The sequence below is a fragment of the Penaeus japonicus genome, unplaced genomic scaffold, assembly GCF_977035675.1.
Source record: "Penaeus japonicus unplaced genomic scaffold, GWHDUDI00000001_assembly GWHDUDI00000043, whole genome shotgun sequence".
NCBI classification, from domain to species: Eukaryota; Metazoa; Arthropoda; class Malacostraca; order Decapoda; family Penaeidae; genus Penaeus; species Penaeus japonicus.
The window spans coordinates 2,665,579-2,680,093 of NW_028234445.1; the positions used below are offsets into that span (position 1 = coordinate 2,665,579).

The 14,515-nt window shown below is 30.7% G+C and overlaps 2 protein-coding genes across 2 annotated transcripts in view; both read right to left on the bottom strand.

The window, feature by feature from the left end:
- Positions 1-14,515, bottom strand: part of LOC147466583 (uncharacterized) — a 411,126-nt gene that overhangs the window by 221,588 nt on the left and 175,023 nt on the right. The window lies entirely within an intron of this gene.
- LOC122263580 (uncharacterized) lies at positions 10,559-12,997 on the bottom strand. Its single transcript, XM_086535307.1, has one exon. It carries the CDS (start codon positions 12,942-12,944, stop codon positions 11,457-11,459), a length of 1,488 nt encoding a protein of 495 aa, XP_086391433.1. The 5' UTR covers positions 12,945-12,997; the 3' UTR covers positions 10,559-11,456.

The following is a 14,515-nucleotide window of genomic DNA, read 5'->3' on the forward strand; positions in this document are numbered from 1 at the left end:
ATATATTTATATATAATATATATGATTCTATATATACTACAATGTATCTATATATACATATATTTATATTTATAATATATATTTTAATATATCTATATATTTATATATGTTGATTTTTAAACATATATATCTTATAAATATATATATGATATATAAATTCATTATATCTATTATTTATTTAATTATATCCAAAACATATATATATAAATAAATATATCTATATATTATTATATATATATATATATATTATATATATTATAGGTAATATATTCAAATAGATATGGCTATCTATGAAATTAAAATATGCATATATATGTAACAATACGCATATATAATATATATTGATAGATATAGATTGAGAGTGAGATAGATAGAGTTATATAGATGAGTTATTTTAAGATATTTATAGATATATTAATAATAATTGTTAAAGATTTATATATTTAGTTAAATATATTATAGGTTGTAAAGTTGGGATTATTACGTGGTTTAGAGAGAGGTTAGATATACAATTAGAAATTTTAGTGTTATGTAATTGGGTTATATGTAGGGATTGAATATGATGAGAATATATTTAGTTATTATATGTATGATAGAGTTTGAGTTTGTAGAATGATAGTTATTGATCAATAGAAATAGGAGTTTGTTGTTAAAAGCAGAGAGTATATTGAGATTCATATGATTGATATATATATGATGGATAAGAGATTGTTTGTGTATGAGTGTGAGAGTGAGTGGGTTAGAGTGGGTTTAGAGTGAGAAGGAGAGATATGAGATGAGAGTAATGAGCTAGATAATAGAAGTATAGATATTATATATAGATATTTATATTTTATAGTGATATTTTATTTATTTAGTGATTTTTGATATTTATAGATATATATAACTTTTATAATCATACGGAATATGATATAGATGGTAATATATAATCAGAGTGAGTGTGTGTCAGATGTCTGATATTTTTAGTCTATGTTATAAATGAGTTATGAGGAGTTAGAGTGAGGTGAGAGTGTGTTTTAGTTTGTGGTGAGTGTGTGTTTGTGGGTGTGTGAGCTGTAAAGTGTGATAGTGTGTTTCGAGTGTGTGATTGTTTGGAGTGATTGTTATATTTTATTTTGATTTATACATGGCGATTTAGACTGAGGATATGGTATGGAGCTGTGAGGTGTAGATTTATATAGATAATATGATTTAGTGTTTTTTGTGTGGTGTTTGAGTTGACGTGTGGTGTGTTGTGAAGTAGTAGAGTGATCAGTGAGATATTTTACATTGATTAGAGGTAAGAGTGGTTGAGTGAGTTATTATATATTTAGATTTTTAGATAATATCTATATACATATAGATATATATATATAGATATATTGAGATTTAAGTTTAGGGTGTCTGATTAGATGGCATTGAGTTATAGGTTTTATATGGATCTTTTTTGTTTGTGGGTAAGAGTGTGGTGTTAGTGGGTTATGATATTTATTTATGATATTATTGAGAGATTGAGATTTATACTAGATAGACATAGATATATATATAGATACATTTTTTGATTATAGGGTTGATAGATCGTTTTATTGCGTGGGATATAAGATATTTTTTTTTACTTGATATTTTCATTTTTTCTGTTAGATTCTGTGAGAGATAGGTAAAGAGATGGATGTGTGTGGTATTAGTTATAGATATTTTATATAGATTTTATTGTCAGTGTTAGAGGAGGATTGTTGGACTAGGGTGTTGAGTGGAGATAGAGAGATAGTATATAGTTGATTTATATATAGTGATGTGTGTGTTATATATATGTAGATAGTTTATCTGAGTGAGCTGATGAGTTCAGACGATGAGTTAGAGTCATAGTTTGTGTGAGAGTGAGATAGTGTGGTTGTTATAGTGATATTTGATATAGTTATAGTGTTAGAGTTATATGAATGGTATATATATAAAGATTTAGTATTTTTATGATTTTATATTTAAATTGTATATATATATACATATATAAATGTATTTTATCTATATATTGTATGTGATGTATATGTGTATAGATATATTTATAGATTGATATATATATATGATGTCTTATCCATACAGTTTTATATTTATCTTTATCGTATCTATCTAGTATTCTATTATCAATTCTCTCTATCGCTCTCTCTGCTCTCCCGTCGAGAGCGCCTCTCGCTTCTCGCTCTCATATATAGATAGATATATATATAGAATAGAATATATAGATATATTTCTATTTATATATATATATATAGGTATGTAATATATATAGATATATAGCTTTTATATATATATATAGATATATAATATATATTAGATATATATATAAATTTATTTATATAGATAGGTATTAATATTGCAGATATATAATGTACAGTATATATATTGTTTTATATATATATATTTTTATAGATACGTGTTTGATATAGAGTATTTTTAGATGGATTTATAGTGATATTCTGAGTTTATTATAGAGTGTACATATATATATATATAAGGATAGAATAGCTATATTTATATATATATATCGAGATATATTTTTAAGATAATTATATATATTTTATTTATATATATCTATTTTATATATTGTTATATACATATATATTTATATATAAATATGTATGTAGTAATAATATATAATGTCTATATTGACATTTTTTATATAGTATATATAATATATATTTATAATAAATAATATATATGGATATATATAATAGATATATATACGATAAATATATATATGAATATATAATATATATATATATATATAAACCTAAATACTATAATAAATTATATATAAAGTATGATATATTATATATATAGATGATACATTACATATATAATTATAATATATAAATATATAATATGATTTGTGTGTATATTATGAAATAATATCTATATATAGTGTATATATCTATATATATATACAATATATATATATGTACATTATGGACAGTATATATGTTTATATATTTATATATATATATATTTATATATTTGTAATAGGTATATATATAGTAGCTATTTATATATATATATAGTTTATGTTTATGTATATATATATGTATATGAAATGTATGATATTATTTTTTATATATCCATATTTATACAATTACATATACATACTTATTTATATATTATATGCTATATAATAACATATATAGATACACATATATACATTATATCTATATATAGTGATATATATTATATTGGATATTTGTATATTTATATTTGGTCTATTTATACATATGTAATTATATAATATAAATATGTTATCGATCTGGTTTATATATATATTTATTTATAGATATCATATGTATATATGGAGATATTATCGAAATTATATTTATATAGATGTTATTTATGACACATATATATATAATAGTATAGTGATAGTTTATATTTTACATAGATAAATATATATATTATTTATTTCATATAAAGCATAGGTGGTGGATTTATTTATATATAGAGATATATAGATTTTTAGTTATATATATATATAGTTATATTTAATTTAGTATGGATTTATAAGATATTAACTATGTTTATATATGTATGAACATGCATATATATACAAATATAGATTATTATATAGATATATATATATATATATATATATATATTTATTACTATATATTTTTATAGATTTGATGTATATATACAAAATTGTGTTATATATATAGATATATATAGATATATTGTTTATATAATATACCATTATATATATATATTATATATTATATATATGATTTAAGTATATTCAATATATAATATATATATCTATATATAAAATATATACATATATATATAAATATATATATTTATATATTATACAATATATATATATATATATAATAAATATATTATATATATAATATATATATATATATTTTATAGAGAATATGACAAGAATTCATATATATATATATAATATATATATAAGTGTGTGTGTTGTGTGTTTGAGTGTGTGTGAGTGTGTGTGTGTTGTGTTGTGTGTGTGTGTGTGTGGTGTGGTGTGTTGTGTGTGTGTGTGTGTGTGGTTTGAGTGTGTGTGTGTGGGTATGTGTGTGCGTGTGTGTGTGTTTGTGTGCGTAAATATGTGGATAAAGTAAAATTTGTATATAGTTGAGTGTGTGTGTGTGTATATATATATATATATCAAAATTATATATGTTATATATATATTATTTGAGATATATATATATATATATAGATATATATAGATTTATATAATATTATATAGATACTAGATGTATATTATATACTATATTGGATATCCATATATATATATATATTTATATATTTTTTATAATATATATGATCTAATTGATTTGATATATATTTATATATAATATTATATATATATATATATAATAGTGTATATATATTATATATGTATAATATATATAAGTATAATATATATATTGATAGATAGACTATAAATACATATTATAATAATATAAAATATATATATAATATATTATTATGATATGATATTATAATATATATATTATATAATATCTATATATATATATATTATATAGAATCTCTCTATATATCTAATGTGATATTTGATATGATTTTATATATGGTATATATATATTAATATAAATAATTTATTATGATATTTGTGAAATAAGATAATATATTATTATATATCTATATATATATATAAATATGTATATATATAATATATATTATATATATATAACATTTAATATATATATATATATAGATTATATATATAGATATATATATATATATATTTTTTTATATATTATATATGTATATATGTATCTATATGTATATATATATAGATATACGTATACAATTATATAGTCTGTATATTTATATACATATATATAATATCTATATAAGAGATATATATATGTTTATATATATATGCTATATATATATATACTAAAAATTTATATCTAGTTAATTATATATAGATTTATATATGATGTTATATAGATATATATATATATATATATGTATATTATATATATATATATTACATATATATATATTATATATATGTACATATTATAGTATTATTCATATGACATAATATATATGTATATACTATATATATGATATAGTATATCTATATAGATATAATATATATATATGTATATATACATATATATTATATATATATTTAGATTATTTATATATCGTATATATATGTATATTATATATATATATATGATATATATTTTATATGTATATATTAATGTTATATATATTATTATATAGAGAGAGAGATATATATAGATATTGATATATATCATATAGATATGCATAATATATATATCATATATTATATTCATATATATATATATGATGTATTCAGATATATATATTATATATATGTATATTTAACTATATATATATATATTAATAGTATATATATATAGTTATTTATAATGTGGTGGTGTGTGTGTGTGTGTGTGGTGTGTGTGTGTAATATATACAGCCCCCCCCCAAACAAAAATATATGTGTAGATATAGATATACTTTTATTATACTATATATATATAATATATTATATATATATATAAATATATACCATATATATATATAAATCGTATATAAATGATTTATATATGGTATATATAAACTTATTATATATATCTATATATTTGTATATATATAATATATAATATATATATATATTATATATATATAATTATATTATATTTAACATAGATATATACACAAAAATAATCATAAATACAACAAACAGACACACTTACGGTGTGTGTGTGTTGTGTGTAAGGTGTGTGTGAGTGTATGTGTTGTGTATGTGTGTGTGAGTATTTGTGAGTGTATTGTGTGTGTGTGTGTTTAGCTGTGTGTGGTGTTGTGTGTTGTTGTGTGTGTGGTGTGTTGTGTTGTGTGTGTGTGTTGTGGTGTGTGCGTGTGTGTGTGTTGTGTTGTGGTGTGTGTGAAATGGTGTGTGGTGGTTGGTGTGTGTGCGACTGTTTGTGTGTTGTGGTCTGTGTGTGTTGAATATAATACAGCATATGTGTATATTGTATATATGTATATGTATTTTGTGTGTTGTGTGGTGTATACTATTGTATATATACACATATTATGTGTGTGTATTGTAAATTAGATAAATAACATAGATTATACACACATAAATAAGTACATAAGTACACAAACAAGACCACTTACGGTGTATGAAGAGAGTGTGTGTGTGTGTGTGTGTGTGTGTGTGTGTGTGTGTGTGTGTGTGTGTGTGTGTGTGTGTGTGTGTGTGTGTGTGTGTGTGTGTGTGTGTGTGTGTGTGTGTGTGTGTGTTTCTGTGAGTGTTTCTGTGAGTGTTTCTGTGAGTGTTTCTGTGAGTGTGAATGTGAGTGTGTGTACGTTTTTGTGTGTACGTGTGTGTGTACGCGCGAGCGCATGTGTGTGTTTGTGTGTGTCTGTGTGTACGTGTGTGTGAGCGTGCATATATATATATATATATATATATATATATATATATATATATATATATACATACACACAAACACACACACACACACTTACAGGTATATATGAATAGGCAGATACATATATATTGAAAATAAAAGGAATACAAAGAGTTTACAATAGTTACCCGTCACACTTTTTCTAACTCATTCCGTTTTCTATGAAATATTGAGATTATAATTATTTTCTTGTGAAGTTCTTTCTCTCTTTCTTTTTTCTTTCTTTCTCTTTGTCTCACTCCCTCTCTCTCTATTTCTCTTTCTCTCTCTCTCTCTATTTCTCTTTCTATTTCTCTATCTCTGTCTCTCTCTATTTCTCTTTCTTTCTCTCTCTCTCTTTCTCTTTTTTCTTTCTATTTCTCTCTCTCTCTCACTCACTGTCTTATTTTCTCTCTCTCTCTCACTCACTGTCTTATTTTCTCTCTCTCTCTTTCTCCTCCCTTCTTCCCTCTCCCTTTCTTTTCCTATTTCTGTTTCCGTTTCCTTTAACATAACTCTCTCTCTCTTTTTCTCCCTCTCTGTCCCTCTTTCTCTTTCTCTCTCTTATTCCCTCTTTCTTATTCCTCTCTGTCCCTCTTTCTCTTTCTCTCTCTTATTCTCTGCCTCTTTCTCATCATCTCTCTCTCTCTGACACACACTCCCTCGCTAGCTCTTTCTCTTTGCTTCTCTCTCTCTCTCTCTCTTTCTCCCTCTCTGTCCCTCTTTCTCTCTCTCTCTCTCTCTCTCTCTCTCTCTCTCTCTCTCTCTCTCTCTCTCTCTCTCTCTCTCTCTCTCTCTCTCTCTCATTATCTCTGTCCCTCAGTTATCTTTTTTTATTTCATTTCATGTGTTTCTTATTCAGTAATCTATTTTTAATAATCATAATAATATGATGTTTAAACTGTACAATATAGAGGGAGAGGGAGATAGGTAGATAGATAAATAAATAGATAGATAGATAGATAGATAGAGAGAGAGAGGGGGGGAGGGAGAGAGACAGACAGATAGACGGAGAGAGAGAGAGAGAGAGAGAGAGAGAGAGAGAGAGAGAGAGAGAGAGAGAGAGAGAGAGAGAGAGAGAGAGAGAGAGAGAGAGAGAGAAAGAAAGAAAGAGAGTGAGAGAGAGAGAGAGAGAGGGAGAGAGATAGAGAGAGAGGGGGGGGAGGGAGGGAGAGAGAGAGGGGGGAGACAGAGAGAGACAGAGAACGAGAGAGAGAGAGAGAGAGAGAGAGAGGGAAAGAGGAATGGAGAGAAAGAGATGGTGAGGGCAGTGGAGGGCGGAGGAGGGGAACGGGATGGCAGAGAGAGAGGTGGGGGGGAGAGGAGAGAGAGAGAGAGAAAGAAAGAGAGGTGAGTGAGAGAGAGTGGAGAAGAGAGAGAGAGAGGGAGAGAGAGATAGGAGAGAGTGGAGGGGGGGGAGGGGAGAGAGAGAGGGGGAGGACAGAGAGGGGGATCACAGAAAACCGAGAGAACTAGTGAGAGGCGTGCAGAGAGAGTAGAGAGATAGAGGGAGAGAGAATGGAGCAGAGAGGATGAGGGGTGGAGGATGAGTGAAGAGGGGAGAGAGGAAGGGTAAGAGGAACGGGAATGGAGAGAAAGAGAGAGTGAGAGAGTGAGAGGGGAGGAGGGGGAGAGAGGGAGGGAGGGAGGGAGAGAAAGAGAGAGAGAGAAAGAAAGAGAGTGAGAGAGAGAGAGAGAGAGAGAGAGAGAGAGAGAGAGAGAGAGAGAGAAAGGATATAGATATATTTTTGTGATAATTATGATGAAAATAGTAATAATGATAATCATTATTCTTTTTACTATCATTATTATCCTTATCATCATCATAGTAATTGTAGTAGTAGTAATAACAATAATAATTATAACAATACTACTACTAATAATAATAATAATAATAATAACAATGATAATGATGATAATAACAATAATAATGATAATAATAATAATGATCTTAATAATAATGAAAATTATCATAATAATAATCATATTGTGTTATTGATCACATTATCAAAATCATTATCATTATCATCATTATTCCTTTGATTACTATTATCATCATCATCATCACGATCATAATATTCGTCATAATGACAATGATAACAATAATTTTAATATTAAAATGTTTAACAATAAATATGATATTGATTTTTTTTCATTATCATCATTTCCAAAAATGTAAGTGACATAGTGACAGTGATAATGACAGTGACAATGACAATCACAGTACCAGTGAGTGACAGTGATAATGACAGTGACAATGATAATGACAGTGACAATGACAATCACAGTACCAGTGACAGTGATAATGACAGTGACAATGATAATGACAGTGACAAGGATAATGACAGTGATAATGATAATGACAGTGACAAGGATAATGACAGTGACAATGACAGTGATAATGATATAGACAGTGATAATGACAGTACCAGTGAGTGATAATGACAGTTATAATGATAATGAGTAACAGTGACAAATATAGTGATAATGACAGTGAGTGACAGTGACAATGACAATGACAGATATAATGACAGTGACAATAACTATGATAGTTAAAAGAACATACAAATTCTCATAATCTTTTTTTTTCAAGATAATTAGAAATCTTTTTTTCACATAAAATAATAATAAATTAAATAGAAATTCGGCAAATTTTACAAAGAAAGAAAAAAAAACGAAATTTCTACTTCAAGCAAATAAAGCAATAGAAAACGGAACCAAAATCCAAAAGGAGGGGAAACTCATATAAAAACTACAATTTTTAAAAGAAAAAAAAAAAAAAAAAAACTTTAATATATTTTCAACGGGCATGAGAAGCAATACTTTTATATTACAAATAGGCATATTTATATTTTCAATTTCAAATATATATAATAATATTTTTTTTGTGCGTCGATTTATTCTACAAATAATCAAAATAGTAATAATAACAATAATGATAATAATAATAATAATATCAATAATAGTAATAATAATATCAATAATAATAATGATAACATTAATATTAATAATTGAAATAATAATAACTAAAACCCTTTTTTTAGATTAAAATTACTATTATCATTATCATCATCATCAAAACATTTCTTTTTACAATACAATAATATTCCACAACGAGTTATAAATCTAACTATAAATATAAAAACACTGATGATATTATGAGAAAAAAATGAAAAATAATAATGATAATAATAGTGCCACTCTGCATTAAACCTCTTCGCTATAGTTTGTAATTGACCGCACACTAAAACCCAAATCTATAAAATATATACTATATCACAAATAAACCTATTTTTATAAAATATTATTGTATATATATATATATATATGTATATGTATATATATATGTATGTATATAAAGAGAGAGAGAGGGAGGGCGAGAGGGAGGGAGAGAGAGAATGTGAGAAGGAGGGCGAGACAAGGGGGGACGGAGAGAGAGAATGAGAGAGAGAGAGAGAGAATGAAAGAGGGAGGGCGAGAGAGAATGAGAGAGGGAGGGAGGGAGGGAGAGAGGGAGGGAGAATGAGAGAGAGAGAGAGAGAGAGAATGAAAGAGGGAGGGCGAGAGAGAATGAGAGAGAGAGAGAGAGGATGAAAGAGGAAGGAAGAGAGAGAGTGAGAGAGGGAGGGAGAATGAGAGAGAGAGAGAAAGAGAGAGAGAATGAAAGAGGGAGGGCGAGAGAGAATGAGAGAGGGAGGGAGAGAGAGAGAGTGAGAGAAGGAGGGCGAGAGAAAGAGAGAGAGAAATACAAAAAGAAAAAAAATGTGTATGTGTATCTATATCTATCTATATATCTATATATAAATATATATATATATAACCCTATATTCATACAAAACATTTATTTCAATAAAAAATATTACATATCATAATGATATAAATAACATTCTTTATTCATAACAAGGTTGCCACTGTCAACACGTGTTAAATCAAATTAACTATTACAATTATTATCACAATCATCATCGTTATTATCTGATTATCTTAAATAGACATTTTCATAAATTTTCCATTCTAGATCACCTTCGGAATAGTAAAAACACGATAATAACGAGAATGATGATAATAAATGATGATATATTCATATATATATTTTCTCTCTCTCTCTCTCTCTCTTTCTCTTTTATTTATGTGCATGACAATTATTTTTTGCATAGCGGGGAATGCATTTTGACTTTGCTTTTTATTTCATTTATTTTTTTTTTATTGCAAACAGTTATATTTCATTTTTGTTAACAAAAATGCATGTTTTAGCACAAAAGCTTATGAAAGTTATAATAATAATAATAATAATAATAATGACGATGAAAATATTAATTCCGATCAACATAACAGATGATTATCATCACTATAACAAGAAAAATGATGATAATAATAATAATAACAATAATAAAAATAATAGTAATAATAATACTAACAATGACAATATATTAACTAATAATGATAACAACTTGTACAGTATACAAGTATTCTAGAACCAGTAACAATATATATATATATAGTTACTTCTACTTTTACTATAAACAGGAAGCATTTGGTAATACACGCAATAACCTTAATTCAAAAATTAATTCATATAAACTGTATTTACAATATATAGTTCTATATATAACATATATATATATAACAAAATTACCCCCCCTCCCCCTCCCACTTTGGAAGCTGCTCAACTTGACCTGGTTTAAGATCTGACCCAGTCTTTCGTCTGGCCGTTATATGACCTTGTCTGCTATCGCTGGACCTTTTTATTGTGACATGAGGTGACCTTTGCATCGACCTATTGGTGATCTCTGAGCATTTTCTGACCTAACATGGCATATGAGCTTAGGGTCACTCTATTGGCTACCTTAAGATCAAGATTTGACCTTTTGCGTGACCTCACACCGCTTTGCATAGACCTGTAGGTCACCTCGTGTCTTCACGACCTAACCTGACACACTTCCCACAGCTGGGGTCACATCTCACGACCTGACCTTACCCTCACAAGGTCATCCCGGGTCATCACCACGCCAGCAGATACTCACCTGGAGTGGAACTTTTGGTTCTCGGGACTGTCTCCTCCTCTCCCATCCTGACCTGGTTTGACCCATCGCCGTTGACCGCGGACGGACCCAAGGCGTCGGAGGTGGGCGTGGGCGTCGTAAGGGCGTGAGTCGAGGCAGTGGGCGTCTCGGGAGAGTGAATGGGCCGTGAGCCCACGAAGGAACTTTCAACCCATACCAAGCGACGGGGCGAATTCGACCTCATCTGGCCTCCCAGGGGCGAATTTGACCTCATCTGACCTCCCAGGGGCGAATTTGACCTCATCTGACCTTCCAAGGGCGTGAGAGACCTTCTAGGAGTCTCGATCTGGTTCTCAAGGTTGAACAGTCTTTCTTGGTCGTCCAGCGCTGAACTTGACCTGTCTTGACCTTCCATGGGGGATCGCGACCTGTCTTGACCCTCCATAGGTGACCTGGATCTCTCCTGTCCTTCGAAAGGCGATCTTGACCTGTCCTGACCTCCTCCCCTCGAGGGAACGGGAGGCGGGGGATGCGCGGGCCGTGACCTCTGACCTCTCGTAGCTCTGGGGGAGGGGCTGGAGTCCTTGCAATAGTGCACGATTGCAGAGGTCACTTCTCGTATGGAGGAGTGGACGTCCACCTCGGATCTCGCCGCTTTGCCATCGCCGCCCTCTCGCTCTCTGTCCTCGTCCGACTCTCGCTCACTCGCCCTTCTCTCTCGCTCCTCTCTCTCCTCTCGCTCCTCGCTCTCCTTCTCTCCTCCCCTTTCCTCTCCCTCTCCCTCTTCCTTCTTCCTCGTGGCGTCACTCTTGAGGAAGGAGTAGGAGGTGACCCCGAGTGCCAGTCTCTCGGCCGGGGTCATGTAGGATCCCAGGATGGAACTCTGGGAACCCGAGAGGGAGGTCTGCGACTTCGCCAGGGAAGTCTGCGACCTCCATCCCAGGTAGGGCGTGCGGGACAGGCTGGTGGGCGTGGCGAGGGTCCTGACGGATCCCGTGGGCGTGACGTTGCCCGAGTTGAGCCTCGAGGAGCTCCAACGGCCCGAGGGATAGGTGAAGAGGGAGATCTTGTCGCTCGGGGAGGGGCTGACAGAGGCGGAGCTCGGCGACGTCATTGAGCCCATGCCGTAGGACGAAGTCATCAGACCCCCTCCCCCGGCCGACGTCGTCATGGACAAGCCCCTCGCCGAAGTGACCCGCGTGGGTATGACGACCTTGCTCCCGAGCTGACCCCCCCCGGCCGAGCGCACCGACCCCAGCGAGGTCATAGACCCCGCACGGGCCGAGTAGGAAGCCCATCCACCCGTCGTTCCACCTCCCACTGCTCCTCCACCTACACTCGACCTCCCGCCATACCCGTCCCGCTTCTTCAGGAGGAAACTCTGCTCGCTGGGGACGTTCTTCATCCACTCGGGTACGTGGAGGCGCTGAAGGGAACGGCGGACGCGAAGCTCCGCCTCCGACACGACGCGGTCGCTGCCTCGCATCAGGTCGTTCTCCGGGGGCTGTTGGGGAAGCAGAGGGAAGGGGTCAGCAGAGGTCAACGGTGAACAAAAGTGAACATTTGTGAGTATTTGTGAACATTTATGAATATTAGTGAATAAATGTGAACAAAAGTGAACATTTGTGAATAATTGTGAACAAAAGTGAACATTTATGAGTATTTGTGAACAAAAGTGAACATTTGTGGGTATTTGTGAATAATTGTGAACATAAGTGAACAAAAGTGAACATTTGTGGGTATTTGTGAATAATTGTGAACAAAAGTGAACATTTGTGAATAAAAGTGAACAATTATTAGTATTTGTGAACAAAAGTGAACAAGAGTGAACATTTATAAGTATTCTGTGAATAAATGTGACAAAGTGAGATTTGTGAGTTTTTGGTGAACAAATTATGAATGTGAAAAATAGTGAACAAATGTGAATGGGCGTGAACATTTCGTGAACAAGTATGAACATTGTGATTATTTGTGAACAAAAGTGAACATTTGTGAATAAATGTGAACAAAAGTGAACATTTGTGAATAAATGTGAACAAGTGAACATTTGTGAATAAATGTGAACAAAAGTGAACATTTATGAGTATTAGTGAATAAATGTGAACAAAAGTGAACATTTATGAGTATTAGTGAATAATTGTGAACAAAAGTGAACATTTGTGAATAAATGTGAACAAAAGTGAACATTTGTGAATAAATGTGAACAAAATTGAACATTTATGAGTATTAGTGAATAAATGTGAACAAAAGTGAACATTTATAAGTATTTGTGAATAATTGTGAACAAAAGTGAAGATTTGTGAGTATTTGTGAACAAATATGAATGTGAACAAATTGTGAACAAATGTGAATGGGAGTGATCATTTGTGAACAAAGGTGACCATTTGTGAATATTTGTGAATGAGTGAACATTTTTGAAAATGAGTGAACAAAAAGGACCATAAGACTGAACATTTATGAATATTTGTGAACAAAAGTGAACATTTATAAAGATTTGTGAACAAAAGTGAACATGTATAAATATTTGTGAACAAAAGTGAACATTTATAAAGATTTGTGAACAAAAGTGAACATGTATAAATATTTGTGAACAAAAGTGAACATTTATAAATATTTGTGAACAAAAGTGAACATTTGTGAATAAGAATGAACAATTGTGAACATCTGGTAAACATTGGTGAATCTGAGAGAACAGAGGTGAACGAAATTGAACACTAGTGAACAAGAATGAACATTGAACATATAGTGAACAAAAATGAACATTGAACAAATGGTGAACAAGAGGGAACAGAGGTGAACATTGCTAAATGAAATGGAATGATTCTGAACAGTGATGAACAAAAGTGAACAAGAGAAAGATTAAAAGGGAGAGACAGAGAGAGAGAGAAGGTAAGGGAGGAGTGGAGCTTTGTGGAGGGAGGGAGGAGGGAAAACAGGAGAGAGGGAGAAGGAGAGAGAGAAGAGAGAGAGAGAGAGATGAAGAGCGAAAGAGAGAGAGAGAGAAGAGAGAGGTAGAGAGAGAGAGAGAGAGAGAAAGAGAGAAAAAGAAAAAAGAGA

Coding starts and splice junctions, on each gene's coding strand:
- LOC122263580 (XM_086535307.1), bottom strand. CDS start 12,944: ATGCGAGGCAGCGACCGCGTCGTGTCGGAGGCGGAGCTTCGCGTCCGC.